The sequence below is a fragment of the Plutella xylostella genome, chromosome 9 (assembly GCF_932276165.1).
Source record: "Plutella xylostella chromosome 9, ilPluXylo3.1, whole genome shotgun sequence".
NCBI classification, from domain to species: domain Eukaryota; kingdom Metazoa; phylum Arthropoda; class Insecta; order Lepidoptera; family Plutellidae; genus Plutella; species Plutella xylostella.
The window spans coordinates 1,967,829-1,990,187 of NC_063989.1; the positions used below are offsets into that span (position 1 = coordinate 1,967,829).

A 22,359-nucleotide genomic window follows, 5' to 3' on the forward strand; every position below is an offset into this window, starting at 1 on the left:
TCCTTTGCGATTTTAAAAACTTATTTATAATGACTTGCTAAATCATTGTCCTACCCCCTTTTGGCAAAATCCTATAGTTTTTCACCCAATCCTCGTATAGCTGTTAAACATCCATTCTATTTTGTAATTAATTTTACTTTCAAGTATGCACTAAATTACTTATTACAATTAAGGGTCTGCAAGGGGGAATCGAGGGTTGGCATTGTCATAGAATTATGTAGTAAACGATGCTCTACAACCTTGAAAAAAATCACACAGGTAGCCGAAGAGTCTAGCTAGGTGCTGAATGATTCGAATTCAAGTAAATGATTATGGATAATTGTAAATAAAATTCAGAATATGACGAAAAACCAGAAAATCACACTCCCGTATTGTAACAACTTTGTCGTAATTATTAAGAATTTTCATATGATTTTTATCATATTATAAAGTTAAAGGCTTGGACTAGGCGCTAAATACCTTGTTTTTTAATAAACACACACTTATTTTGTGTAAATTAATCCCAAACTTGAGCAATTTTTTTCCCTCAAATCTTCATACAAATATCTATGGCGGCTTTCTGTGTTATAAAATCATAAACACAAGTGACGTTTGACTCAGTTGGCCGCTGGCCTCCAAAGAAGGGCCACGTCGGTTTAGGCAGCACTGACAGCTCGCGATCTTATCGTGTACAGATACAAAATCACTGCACATTGGTTGTCATTGCACTTTTTCTACTTTTATGACACCAACATAATTTGATTTGAAATTGAGGAAGCATAATTCTTCCAGTATATTCAATACATTAAATTAAATTAGATAGTGTGCAATATTCTCGTGACATTACAGTCTCGTAAAGGTCTGATGAGGAGCAGGAATATAGCGAATGGATCTAAGTGATGACAATACGCAAGAACATTAGGTTAGGGATCAAAAATACAGTCTCTTGGTGCTGGTTGAGGTATGGTCTCGTGAGGATCTGATGAGGGCAGTAACACGGTGGTGGCTCAATTTTTTTTCAAAGATGTTAATAGCTAAAAGCATCGAGTTTAGGCTATTAAGTATGTTTTTCAGAGAGAGAGAAAGAGATTTTATTTTTCCTCTGGATGTGTTAGGTTTACTGGGTTTACTAAGTTCATTCTGTTAATGGCATCAAGTTGTTATGTGTTCATAAGTAATAATTATTTATTAACAAAATGCTGTTGGTTCTCCACGAAAATGTAAAAATAAAAATAATATAAATAAAAATAAATTCGTAACGTAAAATTGTCAATGACGGAATTTCTTCTATAGACAGTAGCCACAAAAAAAACAAACGATAGACGGCGTGATTTGAAGATAAATATACATTTATTCGACACATAGACAGCAACAACAAAAAAAATACAGATTTAAAGAAAAGAAACACATACTTATACAAAACAACAAAGAAAAAAAAGGATACACATCAAAATAACTGGAAAAAATATAAGCCCCAATTTACTTGTGTGGGACAGGGAGTACCATAATATTTTTTTTGGGGTACTCCCCATCTATGCGAAATATCAGCTTGATATCTTTACCCGTTTCTGAGAAAAAGGGCGGTGACAGACAGTCAGTCAGACAGACGGACAACAAAGAGATCCTATAACGGTTGCTTTTTTTCTTTTGACGTTCGAAACCCTAAAATTAAGTAAAAATATTATGCTGCTACCAAAAAATGTAAGTACTTAATGGTATTGAAAAAGCGGTATACAGGGTTATTGGTAAGTAGACCTGATCCTTTCAGGAGGTGATAGAGAAAGGCATTTCCAGTCGATTATACCCTATAATGCATTATCCGAAACTTAACCATTTCTAAGATATTTAATATTTAAAGATTTTTTTGAATTTTTGCCAAAATTTCATGTTTAAAACCGAAAATAAAAAACTAGCCATATTTCAATACTTTTTTTGTTTGTTTTGAATTAGTAACATCTTAATAAACTTATTAAAATAATCAAATGTGCATTATTTGACTTAAATTAGACACAATACCTCAAAATAGATAAACATTTTTTTAAAATATTCAAAACCTAAAAAGAAATAAGTTAAATTAAAAAAGAATTTCATACAACAATTTTTTGTGCACTTCAGCCTAAAAACATTGTCAACTTATAAGCTTTCAAATGAGATATTTCAATATCAAATCGATTTAGGTATCACCAAGATATGGCCAAAACAATCAGAAAAGGTGGACAAAATTCAACAGAAAAACTAACAAAACTAGCGCAATTTAAAGGTAAAAAGTGTGATGGTTTTCAGTCCTGTTCACTTTAGTATGGAAACCCCTGTTGAGTTTTCTTGACAAGTCCCAATGTTAATGGAAAGTATCGTAGGCGGGGACCAGCAGAGGGTTCACCATTTAGCTGAATGTTACTTAGAAAACGGCCTTGAGTGGCGGTCAAGTTGTTCCCCGCCTGCGATACTTTCCATTAACATTGGGACTTGTTTTCATGTTTTTAGCGTACAGTCGGGTTTTTCGTTTGTTTATAATTGTATTTTTTTATTTGTAACTTTTTAGTTGTTTTTATTTTATGAAATTTTACGTCAGTAGTTCATGATCATTTTTTATTTCAATAATTTTGGTGTTGTTATTTAAATACCTTCAATATGCATATTTTTGTAATGTGAAAATCAAGCCCTTTCATTTGATACCTTACACGGCAAAGTTGAATTATTATTTTTTCGATCATCACGTTATGTCCTCTAGAGGGCGCTATGTACATTTTAATGGATCGTCACATAGCCTATAACCATCGCGCCATCAATACGCTTCTAACAATACCTCATACATCAAAATAGAAACTTTGTTGGACATGACTGTGTCTTTTTACCATGGAAAACGAATATTTTTTTTCGCGAATTTGCAAATCTCGTAGAACAAAAGTTGTCCAGAATGACTCCTTGAGTCATCCCCTTTTGGCTTAGTATAGCCCTTTTGCGACACTATGTATTTACTTTGCTTTGTCGTCGGGGTTCAGTTGGCTGGAGGATGCCCGAAACTTATTATCTACACTTTAATACTTGTAGTTACCTTTCTACAAGTAAATACCACATTTGTTTGAGAAAGCTAATCGGGTTCCGAGTATAGAGTAAAGTGGCACCCCTATTAATTTCTACTCTTTCCTGGTGCCTACCAGTGTAAGTAAGAATTATACTTACTTACCCTAAAATCACCCAAAATGTACTTGAACATAATTGTCAATAAAGTTGGCGAGTAAAAGTTTATCGACCCACTGTGCAAACTTACATGTGTGCGTGTCACTGCGTGTGCTGTGTGAAGAGCATTGAAAACCCAAAATTGGCGCGGCACGTCACCCTGTACGGGCCCTTAAAGATAATACTATACATAAATACGTCAACATTATAAATCGAGCTAAGTTTATGACAGGTGGACAGACAAGTGGATCTATCACTTGACAAGCTGTTGTGGAGCGCTTATTGGCTGTTCACCATTATTATCTCTTGAATACACTAGACAAACTATATCGTAGTACGGACAGTACTGTACACTTAGGTTAGATAAGCTGCAAGCTGTACTGGCATTGGGTCAGTCATACATAGCGCCATAGAATTACCCGAGAATTTGTAGAGCTTTTTAGGTTTACAAATTACATTGCGATTTACGAATCTTGACTTTTTGACTGACACAATGAGTCTATATTTACTCCTGTGCTTCGAATTACATTGTAAACGTTCTCTAAACTTAATATACGGTCAAAGACTTACCCCCTTATTCATAGAAAAGTTACAAAACGTTTTAACTAATAAACTGTTTTGTCCCTCTCCGACAGGGAACAATTTGTTCTTTGACAGAGAGGGACAAAACAGTTTATTAGTTAAAACGTCTTGTAACTTCTCTATGAATAAGGGGGTTAGAATACGGTCCATGGGTTATAATGTATAACACCCTTCTTTTTCGGTTGGGATTTTAAACTTTCACGTTAAACTTGCAAATAAGTTATTACTCCAGTGAAACAAAATCGGGATTCAAAAGTATAGTATTTCCAACATTACCGCATCACAGGATTCACAGGTAACTAGAGGCTTATAGAAATGACGGTACATTTTTACTTTTCAGCGTCTTCCTCGCTCATTTCTGAAGCTCACACCAGAAGGGCTAGTACGGGACGCATTTAAGACGTGACAAGAGTTTTGCATCGCGCTCACACATATCGCGGAGCCTCAAGAGCGAGCGCGACGGAGAACTTTTGTCACGTCTTAATAGCGTACCGTGCTACAGGGCCAGGTCAAGTCTTATGTAGATGGCTCTTTTTGCGCCTCGCCTGACACTTGCTTTGTACTCTTACTTTTTACTAAGAAGCAAAGAAATTTCAAAACTTTATCTCCCGTTTTCTTTCTTTTTTATACAGTAAAAAAAATAATGTAAGTACTGATTAGAGCTGTGGGATGGAATACCTAAACCTACTATAATACGAAGAAAAAATCTTACTAAAAGTTTGCATGTAGTTTGGTAATTAGGCGTGAAACCCCAAAACTTACCAATATTCCGTCACAAATCGAACCCTATCCTGCTTCATCGGACCTAATGATGTAGATGTAGAGAAAATGTAGAGACAAAACTCGGTGCATGTAAATAGATAAGCACCTAACGTGTTTCCTCCTTTAATGTGTTTCTAAGTCAATGAACAAGAAGTAAGCTATTCAGAATAAAGAGTTTTTGTATTTCGAGTTATCAATGAGTGCCTCTTATGTATCAGTTACATTCGGGTGCATTTTATGCCACTGCCACGATTTACAAAAAGAAAAGTGATCTTAACACAAACAAATACCCAATTCATTTATTGAAAACATTTAAAACACTATAGGTACAGGGTGTTGCAAAAAGAGTATACTAAGTCGAAACCTGCATGCAAAATTCGTGAAAAAAAAGTCATTTTCCACAGTGAAAACTCACGTGAACAACATCGTTTCTATGGAAAGTTAAAAAAAAATGCGAATTTTTAAATTCTTATTTCTTTTTCGGGCTTAGATATACCATGCTTCACATGTAGGTTTCGGCTTAGTTAACCCTTTTTGCAACATCCTGTATAAACTAGGTTTTAACTTTGCTAAAATCTTAAAGTTATGAAAGCTGCTCTTCCTTATTTACCTTACTGGCTAAGAAACCACAAAATCTCAGAACAAATTATAGATTCTTACCTTCGTTACGGAGAGGGCTGGTGGAATTTCCTCTCTATTTACATTAGAATTAATGAATTTATTGGGCCCTTATTTAAGTGCCCGCATCTGACCGGTCACAGGCGGTTCATAAATCTTCCGCCTCTGTTTTTTTATAGGGGATTTTGTTGCAATCCTATTTGGTGCTTTTATTTTTCCTGCTTTTCCCCTTATTTATACCTAAGTATTAGTAATTTCTAGAACTTAATCTGGGCAAAAATTATACTATAATATTATAAGTAAGTAAGTATTGGACGTCGTAAATGATAGTAAAAATTTCTTAGGTATTGTAGGAGTTAAGTATCACTATTGAAAACTCCATAGGCCATAGGTCTTTACATATACACATTAAGTACTTACTATTTTTTTTCTACGCAAACCTAGGTATAATTACCTAGGTATACTAATACTTAAATTTTAAGCGTAGTAAGAAGCAACCTTACACCTGTTACAAAAAGGTATGTGTTCTTGGCAGCTCTTTTAAACACTATTGGAAAGCCAAATAAAAAATTTCTAAGCTTCCAACTCTATTAGGAATTGACTTCAAAGTTTATTTTTATCCTGAAAGATGTTCTTAACCTAACACTATCATTAAGTTAAGACTTTATTTTCTTCCTTACACAATTTGGCTCAGGTGCACGTTATTGGGTAAAGTATGAAAAAACTTTTATGTCATCTATAAAACTCAATCATGCTTCATTTACTAAATACTCTTTCTAACTTTAAAGTCCCATGTTACCCTGCGCCCTGGAACTTGTAAAACTAAGACTAAACATTGTTACTGTAACGGTCGTCGTAGCTACATAAAACAAAACAGCTAATTAGGAGTTAGGGCACTATATATCCTCCAAACTAGTATGTACATTCGTACTCATCTACTATTTCCCATTACGATCACCTATAATATCTATGTCTCTACGATATCGAATGATATTCAAAACGTAATACATAAGTAATGATAATGTAAACCTACATACATAATGACTATTAGCACACAATGGCTCTTCGACCCATTGTCGATCCCACATTGCTCTGAATGTTCCTGAATCCATCAATACACATTACACACCTGTAATTCCATAAACTGGTGATGCGAGGTAATTACCATTGTTACCTGTCTGTGTGATTGTTAGCTCTTTGACGTGGTATACAAGGGAATCATATTACTTACCTACTCAAAGGTAAATCTATGTGTTTTGGAACCCGATTCAAATTATATAATTGTAGCTTTAAATTTAGAGACATGTATAAGAAATATAAGAATTATATAATGTAATGTACTTTGCATGTACTTCTGTGAAAGTTGCGTTGGCAGGTGCCTGAAAAAATCTAACTACCGGATAAAAGTTTTAAAAAAATAGCACCTGTTTTGTAGCATGATTGCGTCCTTAAACACAATGTGTACGTATGTACTAGGAATTTACAATTAACACACAAAGGGCAAACGAATCAATTTAAATCGTGTGAAATCAACGAACGAAATAATCGAAAATTAAGTTATTTTGTTTTGACCACGTATTGTAGCACTGTGCTTTTGGGGATTAATTAGGACACTAGCTATACAGGATTTTGAAAAAAGTGTACAAGCTAAAACAGGAGTCACCTCAGTGCGTTATTCTGATAAACTTTTGATCTAGACCCCCAGAATCACCCCATTTTGTCTAACTTTACCGCTTCTGTACGTTATAGCTGGGCACAACAACTAACACCTGAGAACAAATTTTTATACAAATGTTTGCCCCGGCAGGATCCGAACACGGGACCCTGGTCGCTTTAATCAGCTTGACGATTTACTTCATTGTAAACAATGCGGGATGTAAACTGTGTTTATGACTAATGTCTGGCACAGAACCGACTAAGAAATTAATTAACTAATGTCTAACAGGGTATTAATCGTCGTGACAAGACGGATCTCAAGATATACCCTTTGTCTAGAAACACAGTAGTCTTACCGACAGTTTCTGCAAACGTATTTACAGTTAATCTACGATTATGAAACTTGCTTTGTCTGGTGTTGGCAGGAAAAGTTATAACGTGCAGTTTAAGAAACCTGACCCATTTTAATTTAAGCACCATTGTCACTCTGAGAGGGGTCAGATTTTTTTGTCCCGGACTTGTGAAGTTGAGAATGTTAAGCCAATTCCTCACCAGAATCAATCATTCAATAGAGAATAAGTGTAATTCAACGGTTTATTACATACCTAACAGTCTATTATAAATTGTCTATCAGGTGTGTTTATTATAATATTTTCCAATATTGTAAAAGTTTCACTTCTTTCATACTTTAGGAATATTATGATATCACCTGCTCGTTCTCTGCGAACATTTCAATAGCTCTCACTCCATTAATCATGCCTTTACACTGGAAATAGATAAATAGGGAATAATGGAGCAGTTTACACTGAGTAACTTTGTGGCAGTTTTGATTTCAACTTTAATCCATTATAATCCTATCCTAACTAATATTATAAATGCGAAAGTAACTGTGTCTGACTGTCAGTCTGTCTGTCTGTAACGCTTTCACGCCAAAACTACTTAACGGATTAGAATGAAATTTGGTTTACAGATGGTCTAGCTAGACTCTGGGAAGGAACTTTTTATCCCGGAATGCCCACGGGAAAACTTTTTAAGGCGAAGCGAAGCTCGCGGGAACAGCTAGTATAGATATAAAGGGTGTTAAAAAGAGGGATTGTATGCTAAAAAGCGGTAGTTACTTCAAGTATGAGCTTTTTGTAGCTTTCATACATAAAAATTATGGGCAAGTTTTTTAATTTCCTTGCTTATTTTTCAATTATAAGAAATTGTGATCCATGAAATATGTTTTTCTCAAGAAACTTAAGTTCGTTTGTTATTAGACTTTTGGACATAATTACTTATGTAGGTATAACACTAATACTAACATTTTAAGAAACATGTTCTGTACGAACTTTCTTTCTTTTGTGACTATTATGTGCCTCTGGGAATACCTACATATTTTCCGTACGTATGTGGGATACGTACTTGTATTTAGTTAGTTAGGTAAATAAAGATGAAACTTTGCTTGTTTTAATAACACATCGCAAATGATTTTGAACATAGATAATGACAATGGCATTTTCTCCCGGAATTCCCACCAAGAAACAAGAAGAATGTTTTCAAAAATCTTGTGGAAACAGTGAATCTGCTATGTGAGCAAATTCAGTGGCATTTTGCGTAACAATTTGGTTGAGAAGTGTCTATCATGTCTCAGAAAGGGGGCTTAGCATGGACTAAGCTGTCACAGTTCCCTGTTTTGCTGGATCAGATGACGCAGTGGTACTATTCTTAGTACACGGCTAAGAAGAAAGTTGTTAGGGACAACAATAATGTTTTAGTAAATGTACGTACTTATTCTGTATCTGTCTGGCGCTATCTTCAAATGGATGGACCGACCAAAATAATGTATTTTGTGATCGACGAGTTGTACTAATCGGGATTGGCATGGGGCATGTTTCATTAGTCAAAGTTAGGATCAAACGTATGACAAATTTTCAGGTTTGCTTTAAGATTCATTTATAACGAGTGAAATGAAATGCATACGTTAAATTTTACAATTATTATGACTATATTCATAGCATTATTATGACTATATTCACAAATATAATATTATATTTTAGCCGCGTACCACCCCAACTCGCTGGTTCTGGCAGAGTTATCAGCGCTGTATAATTGTTTGTACAGCACATGCTGAGTCAGAGCCATTTTACTGACATAATACACACCACAATTATTGTGATTTTTCATATCACTGTTCTTATTGATGTTATTTTGTATTTGTGATGTGTATTTTTTTAGTAAACAAACGATGTGTCTATGTCTACATTAACCTATCACCATTTCACAAAAGCTCAGTCACTAACGAGAAGAAATTTAAAGATTGGGTAGTGAGTGCCATGCTAGGGGCCCAGGGGGGCTGGGTTCGAGTCTCGGCAAACAATGGGGACGCTTCAAGCTTTCTACTCGGCCCTTTAAGTGCGTCGCTCAGATGGCTATCAAGAGTTTCTTATTTAACATTGTTCAAGGAAACTTGCCCATCTTTGGGTGTGCATTTATAGCAGTATCTTTTTAGGGTTTTAATTTAGAACGATAGCCGTAGACAGTCGTAGTTGGTAGTCAGTTTTAGTTGAACAATGAAAGCCGATGGCGGAGTGTTGAGGAAAGTCCAGATTGTCTAGCCTGACTTGACTTGCCTGTATAGGTACATAAGGATGTTAGATAGTTTATAAGTAGGTACTTAATAATACATGTATGTATAAGATAGTAATATCATTATTATAACTATTTTTGTTCCTTCCCGCAACGCACAATGGTAGCATTGCTACTAGACTAGACCCACTATAGTTTAGTAGGTATTACTCATTCCGGCTTTATTTATGTACTTACTTACGTACCTACCTACTTTTATAAACACTTTGCTTTGATAGTAAATACAATATTTATATCCAATGCAGTTTAAGATGAAGCCATGATCACAGCCTCTGACTTTTCACTTCCCATACACAAACGTTCGCTTTTAATCACCGAAGTAACGTCAACAGCGAAATCACGCGCGAAGACCGTCAAAGGCGTAGCGTTAGCAACGGCCGAATAAAGGAATGTAAAAGCAATAAGTTTCCACTACGCTGGACGGGGCAAATAGTAGCAAATGCCGACTAGAAACGACCAGCGTATCCTGGTCCCTAGTTCCGACCACTCGAATCCCTTCTTCATGTAAAATACAATACGGTATACAAGGTGTTGCAGGGGGTTTGGAGGCCGGAAGGGGATTATGAAAATTCTGATTAAATTAAATAAATAGTTTTGGATAGTCTAGAAAAGTATGTGAAAGATGCGTGCGCGTAACCAAGGTACTTAACCATTTATTTGCATATTATTATACATAACTAAATAAATATAAGGTGTACTTATAATATTTTTTAGTATATTTCCATCAGTGCAGAAAACGTTGTTACAATGTCATTGTCTAATTTCTTTGATGTGTGTGTGAATGTGTGCATGCTTACCTCCACTATAAACATCCCAACCTTTTCGTAACACCCTGTACAGTGCAGGGCTGGAGAGGCCAAGGTGCGTTGGTTCCTGCTCGTCGTAAATTTCGACTGCTTGTCGACGACTATCTTGTCTCCTGTTGATACTGAAACATTGGACACGGGAGTGCGTGTGTTTAATTAATGTTTGTAATTGTGTGCAAATAGTTTGTAGGTAATTCTGCGAATAGCTGGCAATATAATTATTGTGTTATTTACATGCTAGTTCTGAAATTCGCGTGGGTAGGTACACCAAATATTAGTTTTAGCCTCAGCTATATACGAGTACGTAGGTAGCTATATAAGTACCTACTATGTGAATTAAATAAAACATGAAAATCCCTTCAGTAATTTTCGCGTGAAAGAGTGGGCGCACTACGAATTTTTATAGAGTGACTTTTTGTGCTGTTCAGAATACTTATATCAATTCTCATTTTTTTATGAGCAATGAGCTCGTCGACCTGTATTATAAATCAATTAACAAAAATATCGCACTATCAAAAAATTGCTAATTTAAGGGCTATATTTCACCGGGACACCATGGCGACGCAACCAGTCGCCGCTACCAACAAAATGTATAGAGCGGTTGCGCAACCAAACGCACACCAGGTGAGTAACTCTCCGTAGAGCTCTATACATTTTGTTGGTAGCGGCGACTGGTTGCGCCGCCATGGTGTCCCGATGAAATATAGCCCTAAGGGTCGGCAACGGTGACGTGCCTCGCCAAATTTGGGTTTTCAGTTGTCTTCACACCGCACACATATAAGTATGCACATTGGATCGACTTTGACTCGCCAACTGATTTGTAAAAATCCCCTTTCCATTCTTCCACAGAGATCGACATCCACAAGTCGGAAGACTGCCGCTCGGAGTGGGTGGAGGTGCGCGACGGGTACGCCGCGGACGCGCCCGTGCTGGGCCGGATCTGCGGCTCGGGGAAGGGACCAGTCATGAGGTCGTCCGGGTCCCGCCTGACCGTGGTGTACCAGCCCGGGGCGAGGCCGCGCCCTCAGAGAGGGTTCCGGGCGCATTATGAAGGTTGGTCGGGGTTCTTGACTTTTTAGCGTAAGGCGAAATTTGTTTAGTTAAAAAAACAAGGAGCAGGAGTACAATACATGGGGCAGCTAGTGGAAACCCTAATAGGCAAATGGAGAGTGGGACAGTCCATTGGACTGATCTAGATTGATAGCTGTAGTGGTAACATAATATGAGGGCAGAGCAACACAGCAGAAGTGAAACTGCTGTGCTGTGAAAATAACTAATAAATTCGGAGATCATTACATTCCCTAAAATAAAAAATTGTTCCAGCTGTTTGCGGAGGAGACATAGAAGTGGACAGCAGCGGCCACCTGGAGTCTCCGAACTACCCTGATGACTACCAGCCCAACAAGCTTTGTGTCTGGAGACTTACTGTGCCACAGGTGAGTGATAAAAATAACTCAAAACATTGAGATTGAGAGCATGCCAAACCTGTGAATAAAGAGCTGTCTTCTACACAAAATAGACAGTGTAAAAAAAGACCTCTTTATTCCCTTTACGTAGTTAACGTTTAGGGGGCTACATAATTTTATTCCGTTGTATTACAGGACTACCAGGTGGCTCTGAGATTCCACTCGTTCGAAGTAGAGAACCACGACACGTGCTCATACGACAAGGTGAAGGTGCGAGATGGTGACTCCATGGACAGTCCTCTTATTGGCATGTTTTGCGGTTACAAGATTCCACCGGATATCAGGTGAGGCACGATTGGAAATATTATTAATTCAATAACAACTTCAATTCAGGTAACTATCACTTTCTTATTTAAGTGCCGTCTCCTAATGAAGGCGGGCAATCATCCTGCCGATTTCAGTCTTGAAAGCCGCTACACAGTCATATTCCATGTGCTTGTTTTTTTTTATCAATCCCAAACATCATAAATTTAACGCACTTCTCCTTCAGGTCCACATCCAACAAGCTGCTCGTGATCTTCGAGTCGGACAGCACCGTCCAAAAAGCCGGCTTCTCCGCGACCTTCATGAAGGAGTTCGACGAGTGTGCGTCCATCGAGCACGGCTGCAGCCACTCGTGCGTCAACACGCTCGGCGGGTACGAGTGCTCGTGCGAGATCGGGTACGAGCTGCATTCGGACGGGAAACGCTGTGAAAGTGAGTATTAAGGGTATTTGATATTATATTCCAATTGATTGGATACTATATCCCGCTCTCTAGATAATTTATATCGCACGCATGGTCCTAATTCCAATGGATACTATTATTACTATCCCGCTCTCTCTGAACAGTCAAGATTGTGGGCATTGTCTATACAGTATCAAATCATCCAGATACATAGACTTCACGGATCGATCCCACATTTATCTGGTACAACTATGTGTTTAGGGTGGTTAAATATTTACCAATTTGTGCCAAGTATCTATTATTTAAGGTATATAAAGGACAATATAGACCTTTATGAAGAATTCCGTCAACCTAGTGTTTGGTTGCGATTGGATGTTGAGCTATTGCCAGATCGATGTAACGATGTATTTCTCGCTTACAGATGCATGTGGTGGAGTTCTTTACGCTCCGAACGGCACGATCACATCACCCTCGTTCCCTGATCTCTACCCTCCCTCTAAGAACTGTCTCTGGGAGATAGTTGCTCCACCGCAACACAGGATTACGCTCAACTTCACTCACTTTGATTTAGAAGGGAACCACATGTACCAACAGGTGAGTTAATGAGATGATTAGGAAAACCTCTGTAGTCTCAACATAAGGCCAAAAAGTCCGCAAGAAAAAACATTCATTCAAATTAATGGTTATTTTCCAGGAATGCGAGTACGACAGCGTAACGGTCCATTCAAGACTCGGGGCTGATGTTTTACGAAGACATGGAGCTTTCTGTGGATCCGTACTGCCTCCTCCCGTCACTTCTGATGGATCAGTCTTAAGAGTTCAAGTGAGTTTCTTATTTTAATTACAGCATGAAAGGCTAAGTCAACTTCCAACAAAACGCAGCAGCAATATTTATATCGCGTACCATCTCTGTACAGTGGACTATAACAGTTATCTCTATCAATCTCCCACACATAAGGGAAGATATACATAATTATATTTTAAGGTGATTCATTATTTGACCTACATTATTCATGTTTTGATAGCACATTTTCTATTCCAGTTCACATCAGACCCGTCAGTGCACCGCTCAGGCTTCGCAGCAGCATATTACATCGACGTGGACGAGTGTGCGGAGAACAACGGCGGCTGCCAGCATGAGTGCCACAATACTCTGGGAGGCTACGAGTGTGCTTGTCACAGCGGATTCACTTTGCATCCAAACAAACACGACTGCAAGGAGGGTGGCTGCAAGCATGACGTGTCGCAGCCTCATGGGACTATTGTTAGGTGAGACTTATTTTATCGCCTGTAATGGCGTATTTTAGCTCTTGGAGAACAGAGCGTTTTCTATTGGGGAAATCAGAACTAGAATAAATACTGAAAGGCAAACAATACTCTAGCCTTTTCTATCTGAAATTGCTTTTGATTGATCATACGTAGTTATCTGGCCAATTTATTGTTTATTTTTCATTTATTTATAATATTTCTTAATAATACATACAGTGCTCTTAAACCTATTACGGTAATGAAACCCTCGCTAACATTTGCACGTGTTTTCGTTTATAGCCCCAACTACCCTGATACATATCCTTCGAGAAAAGACTGCGTATGGCAGTTCTCTACCACTCCTGGTCACAGAATCAAGCTGATCTTCAATGTCTTTGAATTAGAACCTCATCAGGTAAGATTTTTCACTTGCAGCACCTTCCATAAACTCTAGTCCCCTTAACTCGAGCCCTAAATTCTGATAATTTTCTTTCAGGAATGTGCTTACGATCACGTGACAATATACGATGGGGCTTCAGCTGATGAAAAGACGCTGGGACATTTCTGTGGCAGTAAACTACCACACCCGGTTGTGGCATCACAGAACCAAATGTACGTCGTGTTCAAGTCTGATGCTTCCGTGCAGAGGAAAGGGTTCTTGGCTACACATTCAACTGGTAAGTTAATAAAGATCTAATACTGAACTAGCTTTTCTAAAGTAGATAGTTAGGTAGTATTCAAAGTAAAGCTTTGTGAGTGCATCATTTATATTACCACCGAGTTGACGAGACGCCCTGGAGGCGTGCTTTTATACTTAGCTGTTTCCGTTTTACAAAGTTACTCTATGCTTATGTGTGCGAGCCAAAATCATCAAAAATATACCACGGGTTTTATATTATAAGAAATTTTAAACCAAATAATAACAAATCTTCTAATTCCAGCCTGCGGCGGCTACCTAAGCGCTTCCGAAACAGTCAAGCACCTCTACTCCCACGCTCGCTACGGGGACGATTCCTACGAGTCCCGAGCTGACTGCGACTGGAGCATCGTGGCGCCGACCGGCTGGTTCGTGCGGCTCACCTTCCTGACCTTCGAGCTCGAGCCTGAAGCCAACTGCGGATATGATTATGTGCAAGTGTTCGGAGGGCTGGAGGGTAGTGCCGGGGATTATGGCACGTTTTGTGGGACTAAGGTTGGTGGTTATGGTTATTTGGATTATTAAATTTATCCTACTCTGCATTTATTTGATGATCGTGAGTGGTTTTAATACATATTTAGTATTTGTTAAGAGGGAAATATGTAGATTATCAGCACAGAGCCTCTTATAACTCGTAAAAACACATTCTTATTTAAAGTTTTTGTCCCACAGATGCCACCAGAAATCGTTTCAACCACCGAAGCTCTCCTAGTGCGTTTCCGTACAGACGACTCAGTAATGTTCAAGGGTTTCTCCGCATCCTACCAAGCAGTAAAACCGGAATGGAGCGACGAGGACAGCATAGAGGGGGGAGAGGACGAGGAGGAAGAAGAAGACGAGAGGATGCCCCCATTGGTGGTTGGGAGGCGCGGCCTCCGGGCCCCGGTACCACGGTTCGTGAGGCGACCGGCGTGACGATGGCCTCTACCACGACAGCCGAGGCAGAGGCGGCCGCCGCACCACCGCATGCATCACGACAGGTTTTAGGAAACAGAATAACGCCCGCGCTAAAACACCAGATTTATTTGTTCAAGTTTATGAGGTTTTCGGAAAGTATGTCGGTGCCGGATTGTCTGGAAATCGCAAGTTATTTTGAGTCTTTTGTGTGTGATACTCTTTGGTAATATCTGGCTTTTTAGGTATTATTTATTTAAATACATAAGGCTCAGATGTCTTAATTGATTCAGCGGTTGACTCGCAAAATAATAAGCTATTAGTAGTGCAAGTTTAGTAAGTACAATGTGCATAATTAACTACAAGAGCACACCAATTCGGAATTGACCATTAATTTTCACGACTGAAAATTGTACATAAATTATTCATATTGTTCGTAGCATAATATTATTCCATAGGCATAATTATTAATGTTAATGTAACTAGTGGTCTACTTAATAATGCAAGTTGAAATAGGATGGATGGACCGTTAGGTATAAATCTAAGTCAATGTTTGAACTATTATAATAGGTAATTTCAGCAATGAAACCAAAGTATGTAGTGCCATTTTAGGAAAGTAACTTAGTAGATAGTTTAGATAACGTAATGTTATTTACTTTATGTTAATAATACTTTAGCATAGGTGCAACATAATAATTATTATCCGTAATAAATAAAAAGACGACCGAATGGCGTAGTGGTTAGTGACCCTGACTACTGAGCCGATGGTCCCGGTGAAGAAAACAGTATTTGCTGCTATTTGCTGGTTTATATTCGAGTGAGAGGGAAAAAATGATACTCGCGCCGCTAGGTACAACTTGTCGTGTGTTTTTATTTTAACTTTTTTAAATCTATTATGCCAACACGGCAAAGACAATTTATTCATGTTGCCAACATACTCCCAACGACAAAGTGAGTGGACTGTAAATTTTATAAAACATAGCTAGGTAAGTATGTAAGTGGCTAATGAAAACATTACATAGAACAAATTGGCATTTTGTAATTACTTATTTCAAACTATAGTTATGTATGGTAGAGTATTATACCTTTACTTAAGATGTAAATTTATTTACATAGATAGAGAGTATACAAAAATAACTTTTTATGCTTTTAAGGTAAGTACATATTCAAAATTATAAATTAATAATTAGATAAGTTTTATCAAAAACTATCTGAAATAATGGGCATAGACCACTTAACATAGCTAGTGGAAAAATAACTTATTATGTTGGTTATTTAGTAAACATATGCCTTTAAAATAAGTACTTATATAAACTCTGACATTATACATTAAAGATTAGGTAAGTTTTCTGAAACAAATCTGAAATAACTGACATAAGTACACAACTTCAATCTAAATTCACAAGATAGATGTGTAATGTGTAAGCATAAAATATAATATTTACAAAAGATTGTGCTTACTTTAAACAAATAACTTAGTCTAAATCTACAGGTAAGATACAAATTCTTGTAATAAACGTAACATTCTTGTTTTTTATGGTAACAATATTACATGCTCATTTTTAACTATCAACTGTGTTACATATGAATCATTAGGCAAGATAATCTGATGTTTATGGGCGTAAGGCAAAGCAGAATGTTGCAGCCTACCACCGACTCTTATCAAGCCGTCTGCATCCAAAAATGGATTTAAACCTTTTAATGATGACTCAGTTTGCTTTCCTTCTTGTAACCTTTTAATGTTACTTGAAAAGTATTTCATTTGCTCATGCTTTATTATAAGAAGCAAAGCTTGATTCAACTCTGAATATGTTAAATAGTTACATTTTATTTGTTCAGACCTTGTTTTCTTTAGATTGCTTATAAAGCGTTGCACATAGGCAAGTACTCGTTGAGCCTTACTTATAGAAGAATATTTTGTAATAATATTCCCTACTACACTGTTTACCTTCAGCGATGCTGCACACACCGGACCACCTTCGTTCAAGTCACCTGACACTACCTTAATTTCTGGTAAATTACACTTAACCGCCTCATAGTTAAACTCAGTAAATTTATAATCAGGATCTAACATAAACTTGGGACCGTTAAACCATAGTGGATGTTGCATCAAATCGCATGGGCTGACACCTCTGCTCAGGCAATCAGCTGGATTTTGGTCTGTTTTAATATAAGACCATAGATAATTGTTTGTTAATTGTTGCATTAACTTAATGCGGTTAGCAACGTAAGCATTTAGCTTGATTGGGTTAGTTTTGAGCCAAGCTAACACTACTTGTGAATCACTATGAAGATACACATTTTGAATCTGTAACTCATCTTTTAATGAATCATACACCCTAGCCATAGTTTTAGCCAACAAAAGGGCCGCGTTTAGCTCAAGTCTAGGCATTGACAGATTACTGTTTAGTGGAGTTATTCTAGACTTAGAACAAATCAGTGACATTGATATCTTACCATTTTTATCTGTTGATCTCAAGTATATAGCACAGCCATAGGCCTTAGCAGAAGAGTCGGAAAAGCCGACTAGCTCAGCATTTGTTTGATTATCTAAGCACACATTGCGTTTAATTGTAAGCGGCTGCATTCTGGTTAAACTACTATAAAATTCCTGCCATTTAGTTAATATTTCTGGTGGGGGTGCAGAGTCCCAACCTACCTTAGAGATCCAAAGCGACTGCATGATTTCCTTTGCCTGCACAAATAAAGGACCAGCCAGACCAAGCGGGTCAAAAAACTGGCTTATAAAGCTTAATATTTGCCTCTTTGTGGTAGCAGGCTGCTCAAGCATAGGAGCAAATTGAAAGGAATCGTTATTTACATTGAACTTTAGCCCTAGCGTTTTGATCTCCTTCTGAAATTCAAGTTCATCGGAATGCTGCTGTTTCTCGGTGGGTATGTCACTTAAAATTGCACTATTATTAGCACACCACTTGTGTAGATTAAAACTTCCAAGTGAAAGCAAATCAATTAGCTGCCTCTTTATATTAATGATGGTATCGAGATCATTGTGACTTTGTACAATATCATCAACATAACTTGATTGAAGAATTGCTTTTGACCCTAAAGGGAATTCATCTTTGTATCTTATTGCTAGCTCATACAAGCATCGTGTGGCTAGGAATGATGAACTGCGGAGCCCATAGCTCACAGTTTGTAGTTGCAGGCAGCTTATTGGCTCCTGCGGGCTGTCCCGCCATAAAATGTTTTGTAAGGAGCGCTGCTCTGGAGTGATCAGGATGTTTCTGTACATGCGACGTATGTCACAGAGAAAGAAATATTTATGCACCCTAAACCTCAATAAGATGTCAAACATATCAGCTTGTATTACTGGACCAGTTAGCATTAGGTCATTCAGTGACATTTTGTTGGATCCCTTCATACCAGCGTCCATGACGACACGAAGTTTCGTGCTTACTGCGTCAGGTTTTAATACGGCGTGATGTGGAATGAAGTATATAGGATCTTTGTTTAGGTCATACTGACTGATGTCTACACTACTCGCATGGCCTAAGTCAATGTACTCGTCAATGAAACTTTTGTATTCTTTGAATAATGACGGGTCATTATGAAGTTTTTTCTCGAGATTCAAAAATCTTTTTAAAGCGAGACTAAGAGAGTCACCTATATAATTATTTATATCATAGATAGGCACCTTTAATGGTATTGAAACCTCAAATTGCTTGTTTTCTAACTTTACAGTTTTTTGAAAATGCTCCTCGCACTGTACTTTCTCAGACTCATGTTCTGTGAACTCCTGAGGCACACTCTCGCTTTGCCAAAATTGCTTCATTGTGCTGTTAAGATCAGTCTTACAGTCCCTACAGAATAGAGAAACAGCAGAATTCCCATGTGAAAATTCAGGAAGGTTACCTGCCAGAATGTACCCAAACTGAGTATGAACTAGGCGCGGTTGTGCAGCATCGCGGTGGTGGCGGGTGAGCTCTTCAGACTGCGGCAGCAGGGTCTGAAAAAATATATCAGCGCCGAGTAAAATATCTATTTCACTAGGATCATTGCATGTGTCATCTGCCAGCTTGATATTGTTGGGTATATTTAAGTCAGCTAAACTGAACCCACACTGCGGCAGCTTGGCTGTTATTGCATCAGTGACTAAGCAGTTTACAATAACTTTATATGGGTATGCACATGAATACACCTCAGTGGTGATGGCTTGACTTATAGTCTTGCTGTTGTTGGCTATTCCAATCACACCAGTTTTATTTGGCACCAAGGGTTTGCCTAATTGTTTTGCCAACTTACTTGTAATAAAGGATGATTGGCTCGCTGAATCTAGAAGTGCCTTTACAATTATTTTGCTACCACCTCGGCTAACTAACTCTACCTTGGCAGTGGGTAAAAGCACCTGACCGCAGTAATTTGTCCCTGACAACAGGGCTACAGTCTCTTCAGAGTGGTTGTTGGTGGCCTTACGTTGTGGTCCTGACGATTGATGTTGACTAGGTACTTGTTCACTATTGTGAATAAGTGTATTGTGACCTAGCTTGCAAATCTGGCATTTAAAATGATATTTGCATTTATTTTTGTGGCTATTTAAGCAAATTTTGCACAGCTGTTTAGAATTTACAAATGTAATCCGTTCCTTGTAAGAGGCAAGTGTGAACTTAGGGCAGTTAAAAACTTTGTGCTCTGACTTACCGCAGAAGTTGCATGATGCGTCGACAGCTACGTGGGTTGTTTTGGCTTGACTCACTTGTAGAGTAGAACCAGCTCTCATGTTGACCTCTCTGTCCTTCACTGTATTGTCACGAACATTGCTGGACTCCAGTGCAAGTGCCCGTGCTTCAAGAAATTTTATGAAGTTAGTGTAAGTAGGAACAGAAGGTGAGCTTTGTTCAAGATAAAATGCCCTACTATTTAATTGATCAAGCTTCCTACTTAATATGCAAACTAGGAAAGCATCCCAATGCTCAACAGGTTGTCCTAAGTTCTTAAGAGCTGCAACATGCTGCTTTGCCTCACTTATCAAGGTTCTTAAACATTGTACATTTGGCTTAGAGATAGGCTTAATGTCTAACAACTGTGAAATGTGTTGAAATACAATCTTGGACTTATTGTTATATCTGTCATCCAGGATATTCAGACTTTCTTTGTAGCTAGACCCAACTACAGGCATATTCTTTATCAAATCGAGAGCCTCTCCACGCAAATAACTTCGCAAGTAGAAGAGTTTCTGAATATCCTGAATGTCGGGATCACTGTCTATCATGGCATCAAACATTTCTTTGTAGGGACCGTATTCTAAGTAATTTCCGTCGAATATAGGCAAACTAACATCTGGGAGCTTCACTTTGGAACTGGAACACGACTGAGTTTGACTTCCCGACTGAGGCTTATTCAAGCGATTCATTGCAATGCGTACCCTCTCCATGCATTCCAGATATGCCTCCTCAGTCGCATCGTCCTCGTCCTCATCAAGCTGAATACAGAGTTCCTCGTACTCACCATATATCTTTATCAGTTTGGCCTCTTTGAGCTTAAGCATTTCAGCACTTGCCAAGTTGAGATTTTCTTGTTGCAGCTTGGCCTTTTGTTTTGTTATGGCGCCCTTATAATAGGCACGCCTCGCAATTGCACTTTTTCGGTCGGTATCTTCCATTATTTAGCGAATTTGTCGAGATTTACAATAGTAATCAAGTAATAAAATCAGAAAAAACACAGAAATAATGCTGGTAAAACTTTGAAACAAAACTTCACTTTACTTTTTTTTTTAATGACACTTCTGCCAATGTCACGTCGAGAAACTCGGAATTCGCCTATAGAGATGCAAAGTTTTTTTTTTTTTTGAAGAAACTCACGCATGCGCTGTCCGATTTTGGGTTTCCCGCGGATTTGCCGGTTTACCTTACCGCCAAAACGATGGTTATTGACGATTTTGTCGACACGATGTGTAGGTAAACAGGAATTGATGATGACACGATGTGTAGAAATTGTACTACACCCAGACCAGATGCACAGCCTCCGGGATAGTTCTGGATGCAATCTCACGCCTTGAGCCACCTCAGTTTGTTTGCCGCCATGACAAAATTTTGTCCTCGCCGTGGTTGATGTAGCCTTACGACTAACACGGAGCAGCAGTTTTAAACAAACTTTTATGCAGGATCTTTCACTTTCTCACTTTAGGCCAGAAGGACCATGAAGAAAACAGTATTTGCTGCTATTTGCTGGTTTATATTCGAGTGAGAGGGAAAAAATGATACTCGCGCCGCTAGGTACAACTTGTCGTGTGTTTTTATTTTAACTTTTTTAAATCTATTATGCCAACACGGCAAAGACAATTTATTCATGTTGCCAACACCCGGGTTCGATTCCCGGCTGGGGCAGATATTTGTTTAAATACAGATATTTGTTCTCGGGTCTTGGATGTGCCCGTAAAATGGCAATAGGCCCGCCCCCTATTACATTGGGACTAACATAACACTCTGGCGAAAAGTGGGTGCAGCAATGCACCTCTGCCTACCCCGCAAGGGAGTACATTAGTACAAGGCGTGAGTGCGTGTTTTTTTTTTGTGTTTTTTTAATAAATAAATTGGACCTGCAGTGAACTCACTTGAGCACAAAGTAAACCTAATGCATAATTTTTATTGTAAGGAAAAATATCATGACAATATTGTAGCTATTAAGATAATTTAATGAATTTTATTGATATTATGGTGTATTTTTTGATCTACCACCCTAAGTTGGTAGCGTGGGATACCATAGTAGACCTTATAGGTAGGTATTATATCGGTCATGGCTGAGTGAGGAAGGCTGAAGACATAATGTTATGGATGGATTAGGGTAGGCATAGAGTTAGCCTTAACATAGAGCTACCTTAATAATATGTGTTCTAGAGTTCAGGAAGCTGAATAAAGTAAATTAGGTCCTAAGAACAACAATACCCGGGTAGGTATTAATAATTTATCCCGATTGATAATTTGTGTAAATAATGGTTCTGAATAACCTACACTAATGAAGTAGGTCCTTAGTGTAATGTTAAGAAGTTGCTTAAAATGTTGCAAGTAGATACAATACAAATTATTTTGTACTTATAATGTATATCTTAGTAAGTATTTAAGTCATGAATTGTGCCAAAAAACTTACCAAACATCACCATATTATATTTTATAAGTACCTACCAATCTCCCTACAGGTATCTAGGTAAGAAGCATATTAA

The 22,359-nt window shown here is 38.0% G+C and overlaps 2 protein-coding genes across 5 annotated transcripts in view; one reads left to right on the forward strand and one right to left on the reverse strand.

Annotated features, from left to right (window-relative positions):
• LOC105389143 (tolloid-like protein 1) overlaps positions 1-15,893 on the forward strand; it is a 79,555-nt gene extending 63,662 nt beyond the window's left edge. Inside the window, exons 11-21 of the mRNA XM_048623195.1 lie at positions 11,061-11,264; positions 11,535-11,647; positions 11,813-11,961; positions 12,168-12,373; positions 12,765-12,937; positions 13,038-13,166; positions 13,386-13,612; positions 13,892-14,006; positions 14,088-14,268; positions 14,533-14,783; positions 14,961-15,893. Coding sequence (XP_048479152.1) covers positions 11,061-11,264; positions 11,535-11,647; positions 11,813-11,961; positions 12,168-12,373; positions 12,765-12,937; positions 13,038-13,166; positions 13,386-13,612; positions 13,892-14,006; positions 14,088-14,268; positions 14,533-14,783; positions 14,961-15,203 — 1,991 coding nt within the window. The 3' untranslated portion in view covers positions 15,204-15,893. The remainder of the gene's footprint in view (positions 1-11,060; positions 11,265-11,534; positions 11,648-11,812; positions 11,962-12,167; positions 12,374-12,764; positions 12,938-13,037; positions 13,167-13,385; positions 13,613-13,891; positions 14,007-14,087; positions 14,269-14,532; positions 14,784-14,960) is intronic.
• A 135-nt stretch (positions 15,894-16,028) lies between these two features.
• On the reverse strand, positions 16,029-21,413 carry LOC119692986. Of its 4 annotated transcripts, none has more exons than XM_038114868.2 (3): positions 20,649-21,413; positions 19,842-19,985; positions 16,029-19,149 (listed from the first exon to the last, which is right to left on the reverse strand). In XM_038114868.2, the coding sequence occupies exon 3, from the start codon at positions 18,973-18,975 to the stop codon at positions 16,717-16,719; it is 2,259 nt and encodes a 752-aa protein (XP_037970796.2). In that variant the 5' UTR covers positions 18,976-19,149; positions 19,842-19,985; positions 20,649-21,413; the 3' UTR covers positions 16,029-16,716. The 4 variants fall into 4 exon arrangements, with proteins under 4 accessions (XP_037970796.2, XP_048479150.1, XP_037970798.2 ...); XM_048623193.1 differs by having other exon boundaries at positions 16,029-18,517; positions 18,556-19,149; positions 19,842-21,413; XM_038114870.2 differs by having other exon boundaries at positions 19,842-21,413.
• Between the last annotated feature and the right edge of the window lie 946 nt (positions 21,414-22,359).